Source organism: Blastomyces dermatitidis, assembly GCF_000003525.1.
Source record: "Blastomyces dermatitidis ER-3 genomic scaffold supercont1.5, whole genome shotgun sequence".
In the NCBI taxonomy this organism is placed as follows: Eukaryota; Fungi; Ascomycota; class Eurotiomycetes; order Onygenales; family Ajellomycetaceae; genus Blastomyces; species Blastomyces dermatitidis.
In genome coordinates, this window is record NW_025544778.1 from 4,404,945 (window position 1) to 4,423,811 (window position 18,867).

Sequence of the window (18,867 nt, forward strand, 5' to 3'; positions counted from 1 at the left end):
CTAGATATATTCACATATACCTGATCAGAGATTGTGTGAGTAGAAGAGAGATAGTCATAGACCTGCAGAATTACAGAAGACACTGACAACATCAGAAGCTTTATAAGAACTGTCAGCTAGAGTCTGTAAGAAATTATTTATAAGAAGACTTATAGTAAAGAAAGAAACTACACTGCTTGAAGTCAGAGACTGATCTGAAAAAGAGTTAAGATGAGCTGCTAACTCAAAGATCAGTTTCAGTGACAGAGCTGAGAGAGATGAAGATGCAGTTATGAACAGCAGCACTTCTGCTTTATCAGCTGATAAAAAGTAATCAGAGAAGTTATAAGAATACTCATGAGAAGCTCAGTAGCAGTCAGACATCATTTGTGAAGATATTAGAATTGAAAATTTTTATTCTTGAAAAGTTCTTGAATCAATACACAGATATTATTAGAAACATTCTCTCTCTATTATCTGAGTGAAAACACTTCACAGATGAATGAGAATACTCACAGTTTATAAGAATGAGAGCTGTTATAAAAAAAGAGAAAAGAAGATGAAATTCTGCAGACAGATCTGAGATATTTATACTACTCTAGAGAGATTTACTTACACTGTGAATAATCTTATGAAACAGTCAGATCACTCTAGTAAATAAGAGTGATTATGAATTACAGATCTGAATCTTTCTATATAACTATAAAGAGTGATTGCAGACTGCAGATATCTTGATTCTATAATTCTACAGAGTTAGTGAAAGAATGAAAAATTTCTCACAATTCTACAGTATCAAAGAACAATAATTTATAAGAATGAGTAAAAGATTAACTTATGAATATTTCTCTTTGATAAGAATAATCTCATAGAGAGTAATTCATCTGTGAGATGAATCTGTGTAATAATCACATAAGAATCTCATAGAAATGATTGAGAGTCAACTGAAACTCTTCTATATAAAAGATATGAGATGAATCTGTGTGATAGTCAGAGAAGAATCTATAGATTATAAAGAATCTTATGAAATAAGAAACTGAGTGACAGACTCTTTTCTCTTTATAGTAATAAGGAATTTTTCCTCACTAAGATTTTTTATAGATGTGAAGAGTTTTTAGTGAATATCACTGCAGTGCTGAGCTGATTCTATAAAGTCACTCAGTGAAAGACTTCACAGACAAAGCCTTAGAGAGAAGAAAGTATATAAGAAATCTCACTTCTCACAGATTCTTTATCTCTATTTCTATCTCTTATATAATCAATAGAGCTAGCAGCTCTTGACTACACACAACTATATAGACTGAAGTTCATAAATACTATTTATAACTCAGCTTGAATACTATTATATATTTAACCTCTACATTTTATCTTCCTACTGTGAATACTTCTAGTAGTTAACAGTACATATCATGCCAAGCTGCAAACACCTGAATAATCGCCTGTGAGCACTTATTCTTACATCTTGTTATCTTGATGTGATCTCAACACCTGTATTTCCTTCTGTATAATCAACACTTGACCTGTATTTAACATCACGCAAGGACTCATCATAAGCTCCGCTTGCATATGAGTATAATGAAAGAATAATAATAATAATAATAATAATAATAATAATAATGTACAATGTCTATTATTATATCACTATATCATTATATGATTTCTGTTGTTCTTGTACAACTTCAGTGATAGTCATCTTCTTCTTTTATCTCTTTGAGTGAAGAGTGATCTTCTTTGAATCTGGTTTATTACTCTCATCTCTTTTCTCACATCTCATCTGTTCACATATGTGAACAAATGAGAGGTAGAAAACAGTGTTCTGCAATTGACACTGTTCTCTCAGTTGTTCATGATATTCAAATAGCAAAGCATGAGAGTCTGGTCTCAACTGCAGTTTTTATTGATATAAAAGAAGCATTTGATCATGTTTCAAAGTCAAAGTTAATTCAGACATTGAAGATATTAAAACTGTCACTTTCTCTAATAAAATGAGTTAACTGTTTTATGTCTAAAAGAATTATACAACTCTTCTTTGATGGAATGAAATAAGACAAGACTGAGATAAAAATAGAAGTATCACAGAAATCTTCAATCTCACTCATTTTATTTGCAATATACACTGCATATCTATTCAAAAATAGAAATATAAGAATAGTGTGATCTCTGAGTTATATGAATGATATTGATCTAGTCTACAGCTCAAAAACTATCAAAGAGAATTTAAAAGTAATTGAAGAAGCTGCAAAGGAAATCTTTGTTAGAGTAGATATCAATTAAATTCAATTTAATATGAATAAAACTGAGTTAATTCATTTCTTTTCTAGATTCAATGAGAAAGAACTATCTCTAACTCTTTTAAATAGAGAGATTAAACTCAGTGTAAATGTCAAATGATTAGGAGTATGATTAAACTCTAAGTTGAATTTTAAATATCACATTCAATAAAGAACTATCAAGGCAGAAAGACTATTGAATAACATAATCAGACTATCAAATACAGAGAGAGGTCTATTCTTCCAGGCTATGAGACAGTTATATATAGCCTGTATTACATCAGTAGCTGATTATGAAGTTCAAGTTTGATGAAATAATCAAGGGAATTTCACTGAACTCTTTCAAATTCTGCAAAACAGAGTCTTGAGAAGAATTCTGAGAGCATTCAAATCATCTTCTATTAAAGTAAAGAAAATTGAAGCTTCAATTCCTTCTTCTGCTATTAGATTTGAAAAAGTCTGTATGAACTATACTCTGAGAGTTGTAAAGATGAGCTCAAATCATATAATCAGAGAAAGAGTCTCTTCTTCATTTCCATCAATTAACTCTGGAAATGAACTGAATTGGAATAGATTTCTTGATTGAAATGAAAATAATTCTTCAAAGAAAATGCCTTCTCAACTGTACAGACTATGCTCTCTGATTAAAAATCAATTTTCTTCTTTAAATGTTGAAAAAGTTGATTATGAGAAGTTATCTCTCTGAAGAGAAAAGCTTGAATCTCTTATAGACTTACAAATAAGTGAACTATCAAAAGAGAAAGAATATGAACAGCATTTGAAGAGAATTTCTACAATTAATATAAAAGACTCTATTCTGATTTATTCAGATGGCTCAAAAAATGAGAACTTGAATAGATTAGGCGCAGGCATTGCTTATACTGAAGATAATATTAATTTTATCTCAGATTTCTGAAATCTAGGCTCTGAATGTGAAGTCTTTGATGCTGAACTATTTGCAATAGTGAAAGCTTTCAAACTCATTGAAATAAAATCTTATAAAAGAGGAAATTGTTTGAAAGAGACATGAATATTCTCTGATAGTCAAGCTGCTTTAAAAAGACTTAGAAATAGTCAGATTCATAATGATCAAATGAATCTTGAACTGATCTTAAACTCTGTTTTGAAAATTCAAAAGAGAAGAATATTAAAGCTGATAATTCATCTGCACTGAGTTCCTGCTTATATGAATATTCATGACAATGAATTGGCTAATTCAGCTATAAAAAAGAGTGCAGAATTAAGCAGATCTATTCAAAAAATTATATTCTGATCTTTTATAAAGAGAAAAATAAAAGAATCATGTTTAGATAAGTGAAATGAAAGCTGGCAGAAACAAAAGAAGAGTATACATTATTCAAGATTTGAAACAAAATCTCAAGTGAAAATCTTGTTCAATTAAATGTAATAAGAAAATATTCTCATCTATAATACAGCTGAAACTAGAACATGACTATTTCAAATCTTATATACAAAGATTTGATGATAGATTTAACTCAATAGAATGCTTATTCTGTAATACAAATAAGAATTCTGAGTATATTATAATACACTGTGTATTATACAATAGTCTCAGAGTCAGATTGAAAGAGAAGTATAATCTAAATCAATTAAATATGAGATTCTTATTCTCAACTGAGACAGGAATTAAATACTTAATAGACTTTCTATCAGAAACTCAAGCAGCTATAAGAAAATAACTAAATTCAGAATTATCTGAATATGAAGAGAAGAAAATTAATCAGATATAGTCTGTTAAAACAGCTATACACTCTCTTTTAATAATTTGTTTTGTTATAGTCTCTCTTTACTTTATCTTTTTCTTTATCTTTTTCTTTCAATTTCTTTCTATCTATCTATTTAATGTGTCTATCTTTGAGACTGTGTTCTTTTTCTCTTTTCTTTTATCATGATATTGTCAAATGATTTCAAAGTATCAAAAGATGTTAAAACACTGCAATTTGTAAACAGTTTTTGTATTCTGAGCTGGAATTTTCTGATTTTGCATATCTGAAATTGATGAATGTATAATAGTTAACTTTACAGACATAGAAAAAACCCTGAGAACTAAAGTTCTCAGGTAGATGTCATAGTCTCTGACTGTATACATCTATAATTGAAGAATAATAATAATAATAATAAATTATTTTTATTGCTTTAAATGACTTTAAATCTCATTTGAGTGTTATCAAAAAGTGTTACTTTTTAAAAAATTAAAAATAGTCTAAAAAAAACCTTAAAATGTCTAAAAATAGTAACTTTATGCTAAGAATGAGACTAAATGAGATTAAATGAGATTACTTTCTCATTTTTTTCAAGTCATGATTTCATTTTAAGATCTGATATATAGTCACTTTACATGTTTTTTTTGATAGCCAGTCCCAGCAGAATTCACGCCAAGAAATGTATAGAATCAGATTAAATGAAATTAAACATGAAATTCATGATTCTAGCGGCCAGTCTAGCAGTATCAGCTGACTTCTTCTTAGAGTCAGTTATTCTGAGATATTTTTTCATCTCAGAGACTCATGCTTTTATCTTCTTTTATATATGAGTAAGAGAAATCTCTTCAGTCTTAATAGAATTCATTAATACTTAAAGCTCTGAGACTCTTACTCTATACTACTTAAGCATCTGAGCTTCTTGTCAGAGCTAGACTGACCGTGTGACCGTGTCTGAGATCAGAACCAGATTTTTTGATAGTCTCATTATTAATTTAACTGATCTCATTGCCCCGGTGGCTGAATGGTTAATACGGCCACCTGATAGCGCCTTGGCGTGGGAAACCAAGGCGCGTGGGTTCGAAACCCGCAGGGGATACATTAAATCCGGAACTCAAGCACCTCAGGTTTCTAATAAATACAGAGGTGTACAAATCGCTTCAATGAATCACTCTATGTTCCTGGGCTGGGAAGTTATTATTGCATGTATCTAATTGTCACTTCTTTGTATTTTCCTATGTTCTTGTTATCTTAGTGTGGTCTCAACACCTGTATTTTCTCCTGTATAATTAACACTTGATCTGTATTTAACATCACGCAAGAACTCATCATAAGCTCCGCTTGCATATGAGTATAATAAAAGAATAATAATAATAATAATAATAATAACTGATCTCATTACACAGTTTTAACATTAGATAGTAGTTTCATACTGTCTCAGTGAGACTTACTGTCTACTCTTGTCATATTTTTTAAATAAAATCATGATTTTCACTTCTTAATTTAAATTATTTTTATTGCTTTAAATAACTTTAAATCTCATTTGAGTGTTATCAAAAAGTGTTACTTTTTAAAAAATTAAAAATAGTCTAAAAAAAACCTTAAAATGTCTAAAAATAGTAACTTTATATTAAAAATGAAACTAAATAAGATTAAATGAGATCACTTTCTCATTTTTTTCAAGTCATGATTTCATTTTAAGATCTGATATATAGTCACTTTACATGTTTTTTTAATAGTCAGTCCCAGCGGGATTCACACTAAGAAATGTATAAGATCAGACTAAATGAGATCAAATATGAAATTCATGATTCTGACAGTCAGTCTAGTCAGAGCTGATACAATATCTTCTTATAGAGTAGATAATACTTACAGAGAGACAGAAGTTATTGTTATAAATACAATGAAAATAACAGAAGTAAGAGAAGAAATAAGTATATAAAATCCTCTTCTTCTTCAGCTGCTTAGCACAGTGCAGATAAGTAATAATACTGATCAGAGACTGTATCAGAGTCTTCTCATAGAGAGAAGACAAAGAAACTATAGAACTCTGTGAATCTAACTTAGCAGTATTCTGAGCAGAGCTCAGACATGCTATGAAAGAAAAACTATAAATTAAGCTTCTTGAAGCTGCTGTTTCTGAAATCAAGCTCTTCTCAAGATTCTCTCTGAATAATCACACAGAGTTATATATTACTGTGTTAGTTGAGAGAAAAGACAGTGTTGTAACAGTAGTGAAGAGAGTAGAGAAAGAACTGAATACAGATAAACTAATTAATAGAAGAAATAATATCTCACTATAAGATACAGCAACTATCATCACAGCTGTAAGAGAAGTAGAAGAAGAAGAAGAAGAAGATATAATAATAAGAGTGATGCTTCTGCAGTCTGTTGATACTACTGTCTCTGTCTTTAATCAAGCTTTCTTAACAGTCACAGAGACTGCAGCTGCATTATAAAGACATTTATTTACTAGAAAATATCAGAATAAGCTCTTTATTATTCTTTAAGAATAATACTCTCATACACTCACTATTGTAATTGAGAAAGAAGAAAGAAAAAATATTTTATAGAGAAAGAATCTTTTCAAAAAATTCTATCACTACTGTTAACTTTATCTCTAAAACATATTACTTTTGCAGAGAATTTCATATATAGAATAAAATATAATAAGAGATCTGTAAGTCACTTATTAACTATATTTTTCATATCTTAAATTGATATGTAAGAAACTCACTTATCATATATTTAATTTGAATAAAGATGAGTAAAGAAAGATCTATATAATCAGCAGAAAAACTCATCTATTTCTTTATATTATACACAGTACATGTACTATTAAATTAATTGATAACTATTACTATATAATAAAGATAATTTCTAATTCAGTAATCTTAAGAGTATTGAGATTATACTCTTAAAGAGAAGAGTATTATTATACTCTCAGCTATGTTAAGACTCTGTTACAGTTTTATATAACTTATTACTTTTATATAAATAATTTTATTCTATCTGAATCAGTTTTCAATCACTCTATAATATTATTCAGATATATTATAGAAAGATCTGATTAATAAATATAAGAACTCTGCTTTTATATAAGATCAGCAGATTACTTTTTCTTAATAGTGAGATATCACTGAGATATTACTTCAGCTATTCTCACTTATAAAATAAGAGAAGATATTCACTTATTATCTATATAGAATAGCTAGATACTGACTTCTTATAAAAGAAGTCAGTAATTCATTTTTCTTCTACTGAAATATATATAAGAGTTACTGTATATCTTATATAATCTTCTTAGTATACTAAGTATTATATCTGTGATATTCTCACAATAACTCTGTAGTCTACAAGCTCACTATTTAAGCAAGATAGTCAAGCTTACTTATACAGCTTTTTAAATAACTATCTCTACATAACATCACTGACTAGTCACCGCTTCAGCTCCGCTATATTACAATATTACTTATATCTTATAAGTATTATACTGACTCAGATTAAGGCAGAATTTTCATTCAAGACTACAGATAAAGCTGTGAAATTCAGATAAGATATTTCTCTTATATCTCAGAGAATCTCTGATCTTAATCTCTCTATCTTTATAATAGATGTAGATGTGTAGAGACTGCAGCAGTGATAAAGCAGTTAAAGAGCTTATATCAAAATATATAGTAAGTTCAGAAATCTCAGATTTCTGTCAGAGTAAAGATGTATACACTCTAGAAAATAATGTAGAGTTTTTCTCAGAGAGTGAGATCAGATTAATCTCAGTATAAATATATAAAATTATATCAGTCTATTAGAGCTTGACTGATTTAAACTTATAATCAGATTAAGTGATTTAAATTGTAATATAATGAAACTAAAGTAATGACTAGTTAATAATATTATATAAAGATAGTTATTTAAAAAGCTGTATAAATGAGCTTAACTATCTTACTTGAATAGTGAGCTTGTAGACTACAGAATTATTATAAGAATATCACAGATATAATACTTAGTATACTAAGAAGATTATATAAGATATATAGTAACTCTTGTATATATTTCAGTAAAAGAAAAATGAATCACTGACTTCTTTAATAAGAAGTCAGTATCTAGCTATTCTATATAGATAATAAGTAGATACTCTTCTCTTATTTTATAAGTGAGAATAGCTGAAGTAATATCTCAGCAGTATCTCACTGCTAAGAAAGAGTAATCTGCTGACTTTATATAGAAATGAGATTCTTATATTCATCAATTGAATCTTTCTATAATATATTCAAATGATGTTATAGAGTGATTGAAAATCAGTTTAAACAGAATGAAATTATCCGCATGAAAGCAATAAGCCATGTGAAACCGCAATGAGGTCTTGATGCGGTCAGAAGCGTGATATAAAGACAGATTAATATTATCAGATTTCTCTGACAGTGAATCTATAAGCATTCTGACAGAGCTCTGAAAATGTGATTTAGTCACTCTTTATAAAATTAAGAGTTTACTTTTCTAATTAAAAAGATGATTTTTGAATTCTTCAATCTTTTTCTTATTTAATTATAATTATTATTATATAGTAGTTTATTATTTCTTCTCTTTTTACTCTTAGATCTTTCTTATATCTCTAAGCTTCTTTTCAATCTGCTGTTAAGTGACTCTTGCAGTCTTATTTATATCTTTTTACTACTTTATTATCTGATAAGCTATCTCTTACTTCATTCTCTTCTTTATAATATCTATCTTCTTATATCTCTTAAGAATAGTATATTACAACTTAATATTTTTCTTATAAGTTTACTCATTCTTTTTAACAGCTTTAGAAGTTATTATTTTCTCATATATAATCTATATCTTTATCAGTGAAAAAAACTGTATTAATAATAAATTTAAAGAATTTAATAATCTTATTATTCTATTATACTTGTAATATTTTCTCTTTTAATTAAGAGCTTACTGTAGCTGTCTATTCTCTATTAAAAGAATCTCTTTATTAAGAGTAAGATTTTCTTCTATATAGATTATCTGATTGAGATTACTAGATATTTAATACTACTACTAGTTTACTGATTAATTATAAAAAACAAAAATTAAAAACAATAAGTATTAAAACACGGACAGAATGAAATTAACAGTATTAATAAAATAAATATGCAGAATTTTAAAACATTAAATATAAAATATAAAGCATTAATTAATTATATATATAATAAGAAAATGAAATTAACAAATTAAATAGAAAATCTCAGCTAGTTATAGTTTTAGATAGACTAAATATCTCAGTAGCAGATCTTAATCTTGTATGATTTTAGAGTAACTTGATGATAAAGTTGTCAGGTCACGTGATCTGGCTTACTAATCCCTCCACCATATAACTTTCCACAAAGCTAGCAACCTTTCAATCACACAAGCTTTACACCTTCCACAGGTTATGAGACCCGTTTTGCGCAAAAATCGCTGCCAATTCGGGATTCCTTGTCAATATACTCATTATTTGAACTACTGCTTCATTCGATACGCCCATCAGGAGTTAAAATCGTCTTATTCTATCAGTATTGATGCGTTTGAGATCTTGATGATCAATAATACTACTGCTCGCTTAAAAAAGAGGCTTGCAGAAAACGCACCACATTTGCAAAAAAAAAAAAGCAAGAAAAAGAGAACGATATTGGCAAGGATCCAATAAACGAATATCAAGATGGCGGATTCAATACGATCTCGCCCACATACACGTTCGCGATCTCGCGTCCTTTCCACTGGATCAGTTGCAGTTGATGATGATGATGATTCTTCACACTCACGCTCTGCCAGTGGACATCCTCCTGGAGCCTTTGAAAGCTCCATTGATGAAAGCTCCATTGTCGAAACACCCTCTCGATTCGAAGCTGGTTTGAATACAGCTCCTGACACGGTCAGGCCGGCCCCCCGATCTACTCGACAGCTTGATGAAGCTGGTTCTCTTGATGAGAATATTGGACACTCAGATGTCTACCGTTCGGGCGAGGCAATATCAGACCAACAGATGGAGCATCTCAAGATGACACTTGAGATGAACAAGGGGAAGCAAAGAGTCCTAGAACTCGAACTACAACTGGAAAAACTCCGTCAACAGAGATCCTCATCCTCCACAGATCGATCACAGGATGTCAACAATCATCCTGCCACCACATCAACAGCCACATGGAATCCTAATCTCGGTGAAAGGTTGGAATTCAACCTTTATGAACCGGATAGCCGTGTTGGCAAGGCAATCTCCCAATTCAAGGAAGATGTCAAGAATACTGTGAGACCAAACAGTCTAACTGGCACATCCAATTACACCATATGGAGCATCTTCATGAAATCGAAACTGGTTGATGCACAGTGTTGGTATATGATAGAGAAACAACAGACCCAGAACCCTCTACAAAGAGATGATGAATGGGCACCATTCTGGGACGCCAGAAACCGGTGGCTCTACACATTCATCTCGAACTCCTTGGGTGCAGGTGTCAGATCACGTTTCTCCAAGTATGATGAAAATCGGATCGCTTATACTCTATGGAATGCGATCGAACAGGAATACTCTGTCCCCAAAACACAGTTACGCCGTGAGGCAGTTCTGGAATTCATGTCTCTTGGTGGCACACAGGTCACCAATCTACACACATTCTTTGATAAGTTCCGGTCCGCCATCACGAAATTGGAGATGTTGGATGCTTCCCCCCCAGATGCATGGATATTTGATACCTTCTACTCAGTTCTACCCAACAATTGGAGGAATTACGTTCAGAAGAAGATAGAGGAGATACAGGATTCCAAATCCACAGCTGTGGTATTGGATGTTGATCTTCTCATGGAGGAAATCCGTTCGCGGCTTGATCCTCCAAAAGATAAAAAGAATCTGCAGAATATAGATTCTGCGGCCAACACAGCTACGACAGCTACAACGGCCACAACGACTACCAACACCAATACATCGAATTCGGCCCGTGGAGGCCGTACTGGACGTGGTCATGGTAGTACACAAGGGGGCTCCCGAAACCATCGGGGATCGGGAAATCCACCTACATGTCCTGAATGCGAGAGATCTCACTTTGGCAACTGTTGGTTGGCCAATCCAGACAGTGCTCCAGATAATTGGAGGATCTACAACGCTGCGAGGATAAAGGAATTCAAAGAAAAGAAGGAAAAGAACAATAGTGGGGGTGGAACCCAACTATCCATTACAGATGGATCAGACACCTATCAGATGGCAAACCTCGCAGAGGTTATCAATGTGCCAGCCTGTTTTGTGGAACCCCACAAGGATCCCTCCAACGGGCGTTTATACATATCAAAAGACGTCATCTTCCAGGAGGACCTCCATCTTGCCGATCCATCGATACCGACTACTCCACACAACCCGAAGGTCCTACTCAATGCGGCCCGTAAGGCGGCTGCGGCGATTCCTTCGGCGACACCAGGCCTACCGACTGCGGCCCGTAAAGAGACTGCAGCGATTCCTGATCCATCAATTGATAATCTATTCATTGATGAGGAAATTCGACCTGAGTGTCCATTATTTCTCGTACCCACTAATAATTGGTGGATTGACTATGATATCTCCGCGAGAATACCTACCCTTTTAGTGCAGAATACACTGAACTCCCCGGAACCCACAGTTGAATCTGATGACCCTCCGACATCTACAAGGGATATCACTATAGTGGGGGAATCAACAGTGGGGGAATCTTCAGTGGGGGACAGTCTTGAAGACCTACCCACCGATCCCGAGATCGCTGCACTCCCGATCCCGAAAAACCTCACGCGCGCCAAAGCTTCCATGGAATGGAAGTATTATTACAAGGCCCGTGTTAAAGAGGTCAACCGTTTGAAATATACGCGTTGGAAAGAGAATATATAAAGAAGATAGGGGGATAGGGGGATAAAAAATGATGTATATCATGACTGGTTTTTCATTACTTCACATTTTCCAGTCATTTTTTGTACCTGTACTTGATTTGAAGGCGAATTTTGTATATAGCATCGTGTATAGTTACTCTGGTGAGTGGGGGTGTCAGGTCACGTGATCTGGCTTACTAATCCCTCCACCATATAACTTTCCACAAAGCTAGCAACCTTTCAATCACACAAGCTTTACACCTTCCACAAAAGTGAGATGAAATTGCATTGAGAAGAAGAAAAGTAAATATAATTACTATATTAAGAACAATTTCAGCTGCAGCACAGCTGGGCCAGGTGACACTAGCAGTGGCAAGAGAAAGAAGAAGTGAGCACAGCACACATGAGACAAGAGAATTATGAGGAAAGAAAGAGAAAATGAAGATGATGAAGAGAGAATGTTCAAGCAGCAGAAGAAGGGGGTTTATATAGTTCAGAAAGCAGTGATGTTTCACTAAACCTGATCAGGATAGTGCTAAACCATGTAAGGTAATTCCCCATGATACGGTATATCTAGGTACTGTACAACCTACCCAGTAATTACCAACCACTTATATCACTCATATCACTCATATCAATCATATCAATCATATCAATCATACCAAATCGCATTCATCCCAAACCCCGGCTCCGGAATGTCCAAATGCGCTACACGGGCCAGGAACTCTCCCTGCCATCGGTATATCTCCACCCACCCTTCCTGATCATCAGTCAGCGCCAGCCACTCATCGCTGAAATCGCAGGGGCTGACTGCATTCGAGTGGCCACCGCTCGTCGGCGTCGGGTTGATGAAGAGCTGCTTCTCAATATTGCCGGCAGGACCCAGGCGGAATGCGCTGATGTAGCCTGTTACGTCGAAGTGGTTAGAGCGTGCCGTTGCGAAGAGGTGGGAGCCGCTGTGGTTGGTGAAAACGATGTCTGAGCGGTATTTTTTGGATGGGTCGACACCTGTGGGTTTTAGGAGAGAAAGGGGAGGGGGTTTAGTGTAAGTAGAAGATATATATTTATAATGGTTTGTATATATTTACACATACCTGGCGGGATCAGGGGATATATCCTATGCGTAAATACAGGTGTATGCATCTTCTCATCAATCACGTACTCTGCCAATCGGTTCCCAGCCTCCATCAGCGCATACAAATATTTCCCACTGGGATGTATCTCCACCCAGCGCGGGTGGTCACCGGGCCCCGGGGCCTCAATGCTATCGACTAGAGTAAGCATACCGGTTTCCGGATCCTTTTTATGAGTCCATATTTTATTTGCGCCCATGTCTGCGGAATAGAGGTAGGTCTCTGTGGGATCAAAGACCATGCCGTGCACGCCGGAGTGCGGGTCATATTCGTAGTTTTGTATATTATTGTCGAGTTGGCCGTCCGTTGTGACGGAAAAGACGTTGCCACAGCCTGCGTAGCTGTAAAAGGGATTCCCATACACGTTGTAGGGGGGTTTCTTTGCTGCAAGAACGAAGATGGCTCTCGTGTTTGTTTCGGCTTTGGAAGCCAGAGCTATAGGAAACGAAAGTCAAAATGAGCATCTATTCTTTTTGTCCTCTCTTTTTTCCTTCTTTCACCTACTGTGCAGGTACGATTTTACGTACGGTGACCAGCTAACGGGTGTGAGATGCTATGGCTAATATCCAAGGCACTTTTGACGGAGTGCGATGACCATTTCTTCATCGACGCCCCGTATATATTCCTTTTCACGTGCTAAATATCGTGATGTCAACAACATGGCAGGCTACATATAGATATATATATATATATATATCTCTCTTAAGAAGCCTTAGAGATCTCACATCAAACGTCATCCATGAGATAGGTTCATCCTCAGGGATGCTGGTCTTCTTGACAAGCTTGAGTGTCAGGGCTTCATCGTCGAACTCAACGGTGTATATATTTCCCGGAGGAGTCCAGGTGCCAATCATTAAATGATGTTTCATGTTGTAGAATGTGCAATGCAATCAGACGGGGTATAAAATATCAGCCTGGAGAGTAAACATATATCTTCCTTAACAAGAATAATAGCAAGAGTAAGTAAGGGAGGGCTGTGATTGCCGGAGTGGTAAAACAACGATTTCACCGGTCCCCCACCAAAAGTCGGAATTTTAAAACAATTATTAGAAATTAGAGAAAAGAGCTTTAGCATAGGCCAAGCACTCTATCACAACAAATCCATGCTTGTAGCTAACTACTAATAACCCTCCCAAGCACTGTCTATGCTGACTGTTGCTGCTGACTGCGCCGCCGGCAACCGCGCTCGGTAGTTGCTGCTGAGTCAGCCGCTGCCATGTGCCAAACTGCCGGAGTCGAGTGGAAATCGCAGCAAAACAAGCAGCAACAGCCGGCGACTCAAGAGGGAATGGAACACAGTAAGACAGGATATTCAAGCGAAAAAGCTGGCGGAGATTCCAGTTTGCAGTGGCACGAGGTCTATGAAAAGTCCTGAGACCAAAACCATCACACAAAAGGGGTTTGCGTCGATTCACCTCCTCTCCGCTCCGCCTGCAAACAGCCGAGCAAACTGCCGGATGATGCATAACTACCGACTCGACTCAGGATATCCCTCCGCGCGATGTGTATAGAAAAAGTATATATATAATCATTAAACATAGCCGGTCCTTCCATGGCCACACTATTACACCAGGCGTTTATTTTCTTCTTCTTCTTCCAACTTTCTATTACATTACACACTCCTCTCAAGCAAACCCCCCAAGCACTCAGTTCTAGTCCTCTAGTACTGTACTTTACTTCACCCTCACAGCTTAACCGGCCAACATGCCCACCAAAACGAACGGCGCCAGCACAAACGGCGTCAAGGCAAACGGTGCAGACACACACACGCACACGCACAAATATGATGCCGATTTCACTCCCGCCGTAATAGACCTCATGGGCCCCAAAACAACCCCAAGAACAAGACAGGTCCTGGGCTCCCTCATCCGTCACATCCACGACTTCGCCCGTGAAGTCGACCTCACCAACGATGAATGGATCATGGGCGTGAACTTCATAAACAGCATTGGCCAGATTAGCACTCCCCAAAGAAACGAGGGACAGCGCGTTTGCGATGTCATCGGGCTGGAAACGTGAGTGTTTTCTTTTTTTCCCCTTCTTGAACAGAACATGCCGCACCAGAAAACCGATACTAACAACCAAACCAGCCTCATCGACGAAATCGCCAACAAACTCGTCCTAGAACCCGGCGACGACTCGCCCACCTCCTCCTCCATCCTGGGCCCCTTCTGGAGCCCGCACGCCCCCTTCCGCGAGCTGGGCGATAGCATCATCCGCAGCGCCCACAACGGCCAAGTCGCTCTAATGCGCGGCCAGATCACCGATATCGTCACAAAGCAGGGCATCCCCAACGCTATCTTCGACATCTGGCAAGCCTCCTCGAACGGCAAATACGACTTCCAGGACCCAGAGAACCAGGAACCCAATAACCTGCGCGGCAAGTTCCGCACAGACAAGGACGGGTACTACCACCTCTACATCCTCCACCCGACCCCCTACTCACTTCCCACCGACGGGCCCGCGGGCGTCCTCCTCCAGCTCATGGATAGGCACCCCTTCCGCCCAGCGCATATTCATCTAATGATCAGCCACCCGGAGTACAAGACGGTCACGACGCAGATTTTCCCGCGCGATGACCAGTATCTAAGTAGCGATTCGGTGTTTGCGGTGAAAAATGATCTGGTCGTGGATTTTAGGCCACTAGAGGGCGATCCTGCGGCTGAGTTGGAGTTGGAGTACGATATTCGGCTGGCGCCGAAAGGTATGCAGATGGTTGCGCATATGTAAGTTAACTAATAATTTAATGAGTGGTTTGTTGTTTTTTAATCTCCACTGGTTTCCCATCCTTGATGAAAACAAACTATCCCGACATACACTTGAGTGTCTATCTATTCATGGGACCCCTGAACATAATTTTAATTTCCTTTTTTTCTCTTTACGGGGTTTCGAGGATGAGAGGGGATTTGTTGGCTTTCATGTCTGTTTTCGTTCCTGCATGGCCACTCCGCCCTCTTTACTTGTATTAGCGAGACCACTTTTCCTTCCTTCTCACTGTTTATAATGCGATCTCGCACCACACCACATTACATTACATGAATATAATTATCTGGCAATTCTGGGTTCCGAGGCATACATGCTGACTGCTTGCCGTCTGGTAATGTGTGAGAGGGGAGCGGGTGGGGGAGGGGAAGAGGGAAAGGGGAGATAGGGGGAGAATAGGGAGTGTAGATGGTACTTTGCATTGCTTGGGTTGTGGTATCTATTTGCTGGCTTTTATCTCTAGTTTACCGTGAAGGAATACAGAGTAGGTATAATGGAGGTGTGTGTTGTGTAAAGGGATCATCAAGAAGTGATGATGTTTTACCTTGGGAAGTAATATTTGGCCTTTTTAGGGCTGAGAGCCCCTTATATACGGAGTATTTACATCAGACTGGAAACTAGCGTTCGATCACTACAAACGGATCACAGAACACCCAAATACCTCCATGTTTAAATTTGCGAATGAAGTAAAACAGAGAAGAAGGGAATGTACTCAGGAGCAGAAGAAAGGAAACATCCCTTTACTTACTCGACAGCGCACTAACACCAGGCAAATCTTTCCCCTCCAACAATTCCAACGAAGCCCCGCCACCAGTCGACACATGGCTCAACTTATCCTCAGCATGATACTTGGCCGCAACCGTCGCCGTGTCCCCGCCGCCAATAATGACAATCTTCCCCTCCTGCACCGCCTCAATACACGCATTCAACATCGCCTTCGTCGACCCAGCAAACTTCTCAAACTCAAACACGCCCGGCGGGCCATTCCACAAAATCGTCTGCGCCTCCCCAATCGCCTCCTCGAACAGCTTCACGCTCTTCTCCCCAAAGTCCAGCCCCCACCACCCATCCGGAATCCCCTCCGCATCCGTCTTGTACTGCGAGTTCGCGTCCGCCGCGAACTTGTCGGCAATCACGTGGTCGACGGGGAAGACGATGCGGACGTTATTCCGCTTCGCCTTGGTCATGATGTCCGGCACGATCTTGCTGCCGGCCTCATCGAACAGGCTGCTGCCGATGTTGATGTTGTCGAGCACCTTTTTAAACGTGAACGCCATCGCGCCGCAGATGATGAGCGTGTTGACTTTGTCGAGCAGGTTGTCGATGAGCTGGATCTTGTCGGAGACTTTGGAGCCGCCGAGGATGGCGAGGAAGGGCCGTGTGGGGTTCTCGAGGGCTTTGGCGAAGTATTCTAGTTCCTTTTTCACGAGGAAGCCTGCGGCCTTTTCGGGGAGGTTGACGCCGACCATTGAGCTGTGGGCGCGGTGGGCGGTGCCGAAGGCGTCGTCTACAGTGAGTAGGATTTTGTTAGTATATCCATATTCCATATATCTTTTTTCGTTTTATTGGGAGGTGGGGGGCTGCTTTCATACTGATATAAATATCCCCCAACGCAGTCAACCCCTTCCGGAACTCCTCCACCTTCCCCGCTTCCGCCTTAACCTTCTTCCCCTGGTCATCCTTATAACTCCCCTCCTCCTCGGAATGGAACCGCAGATTCTCCAACAGAATCACCTGCCCATCACTCGCCTTGTTAACGGTCTCCTCCACTTGGGGACCGACACAGTCGTCCGTGAAAATCACCGAGCGGCCACCACCAAGCAGCTTCTCCAGCTCGGGCACGACGGGCTTCAGGCTGAATTTGGGGTTTGATTTGCCGTTCGGCCGGCCCAGGTGGGACATGAGCACGACGGCTTTGGCGCCGTGGTCGATGGCGTACTTGATGGTGGGCAGGGCGCCGACGATGCGCTGGGTGTTTGTGACTTTCTTGTTCTCGTCGAGGGGGACGTTGAAGTCGACCTATGATAAAATGTTTATTAGTATGACTGTTTTGCCATTGAATATATATTTCCTCTAGGAACAGATATGGCACATTCATACCCGGATCAGCACCCTCTTGCCCTTGAGGTCGACATCGATAATAGACAGCTTGTTGGAGAGAGACATGGCTGCGAGGTTGTATTTGTTTTTATAGTTTTGTTGTTCTATAGTCCTGCTTCTACATTATTCAGTCAATTGAAAATGCGAAAATATAAAAAGGAAGAACAGAGAAGACAAACCTTCTGTAACGAATTTCAAGTGGTGTTTCTATCCCAAGAAGTCCAAGAAATCCGGGTTTACTGTTGTTATTATATAGGATAGGAGGGGTTGGAACTTGGAAGGTTGGGAAGTCCTTTTTTGGTGGGGTTTGTTTTGTTTGGCGGCCGGCGGCGGCGTCGGACTGACGCGGGTTTCACAGTGATGTAATCGAACCGCCGAGACCTCGTCGGACGAATATCAGCCCCAGGATTAATCGGAATGCAGGGATTTAAGTAACTAACTTATTATTGTTGGCTGCTGTTTTCGTTAGCTGGGAGGGAAGAGGGGGTTTCGGGTTCGGAATTTTATACATGGGAAGCTAACGGGAGATATAAATAAATGTGATATTGAGTAGGTAGATAGAACTTCGGAACGATATCGAAGAAAGGAGAGAAGTAATGGATGTTAGATAGATATCCAAGTAGATAGATATAGCGCAGTTCTCTTCGCAAACTACCTAACTACTCAATCGACATGCTGAAATCGACATTGCAACGCCAAGGGTGGAATTCCAACAACAAAAAATAAAAATAAAAATAAAAATAAAAATAAGAATAAGAATAAGAATAAAAATAATAAGAAAGAAAAGAAAGAAACGGTGACTCCGGAAATAAGTTATACGGAACAATTGTCCCACAATGTATGAGACGCAACTGTTTCCACAAAACCCCCAGCCAGGAACTCCAGATGCAGATTAAATACGGGTCTAATCGACCGCCCGGGTTGAACAAAACAGAAAACGAAATGACAAAGTAAACAGCTGACGTACGCAGGTCAGAAAAGCCCAGGTCAGAGTCAAACCATTTCCCTAAGCGAGCAATCATGATAATAGCAATAATCGTTCCAAAAAGGAAAGGC

At 38.0% G+C, this 18,867-nt stretch overlaps 3 protein-coding genes and 1 pseudogene across 4 annotated transcripts; 2 read left to right on the plus strand and 2 right to left on the minus strand.

The window, feature by feature from the left end:
• The first annotated feature begins 4,977 nt into the window (after positions 1-4,977).
• On the plus strand, positions 4,978-5,066 carry BDCG_17132 (annotated as a pseudogene). The gene has a single exon. The product of its transcript is annotated as a tRNA-OTHER (tRNA).
• A 7,014-nt stretch (positions 5,067-12,080) lies between these two features.
• BDCG_05479 (carboxy-cis,cis-muconate cyclase) lies at positions 12,081-14,447 on the minus strand. Its single transcript, XM_045421163.1, has 4 exons — positions 13,674-14,447; positions 13,476-13,584; positions 12,910-13,383; positions 12,081-12,823 (listed from the first exon to the last, which is right to left on the minus strand). Exons 1-4 carry the CDS (start codon positions 13,815-13,817, stop codon positions 12,468-12,470), a joined length of 1,083 nt encoding a protein of 360 aa, XP_045277108.1. The 5' UTR covers positions 13,818-14,447; the 3' UTR covers positions 12,081-12,467.
• On the plus strand, positions 14,216-18,837 carry BDCG_05480 (catechol dioxygenase). The gene is made up of 3 exons (XM_045421164.1): positions 14,216-14,963; positions 15,039-17,237; positions 17,328-18,837. The coding sequence occupies exons 1-2, from the start codon at positions 14,653-14,655 to the stop codon at positions 15,676-15,678; spliced, it is 951 nt and encodes a 316-aa protein (XP_045277109.1). The 5' UTR covers positions 14,216-14,652; the 3' UTR covers positions 15,679-17,237; positions 17,328-18,837.
• Positions 16,099-18,237, minus strand: BDCG_05481 (phosphoglycerate kinase). Its single transcript, XM_045421165.1, has 4 exons — positions 17,991-18,237; positions 17,812-17,929; positions 17,304-17,730; positions 16,099-17,218 (listed from the first exon to the last, which is right to left on the minus strand). The coding sequence occupies exons 2-4, from the start codon at positions 17,875-17,877 to the stop codon at positions 16,452-16,454; spliced, it is 1,260 nt and encodes a 419-aa protein (XP_045277110.1). The 5' UTR covers positions 17,878-17,929; positions 17,991-18,237; the 3' UTR covers positions 16,099-16,451.
• Positions 18,838-18,867: the final 30 nt, after the last annotated feature.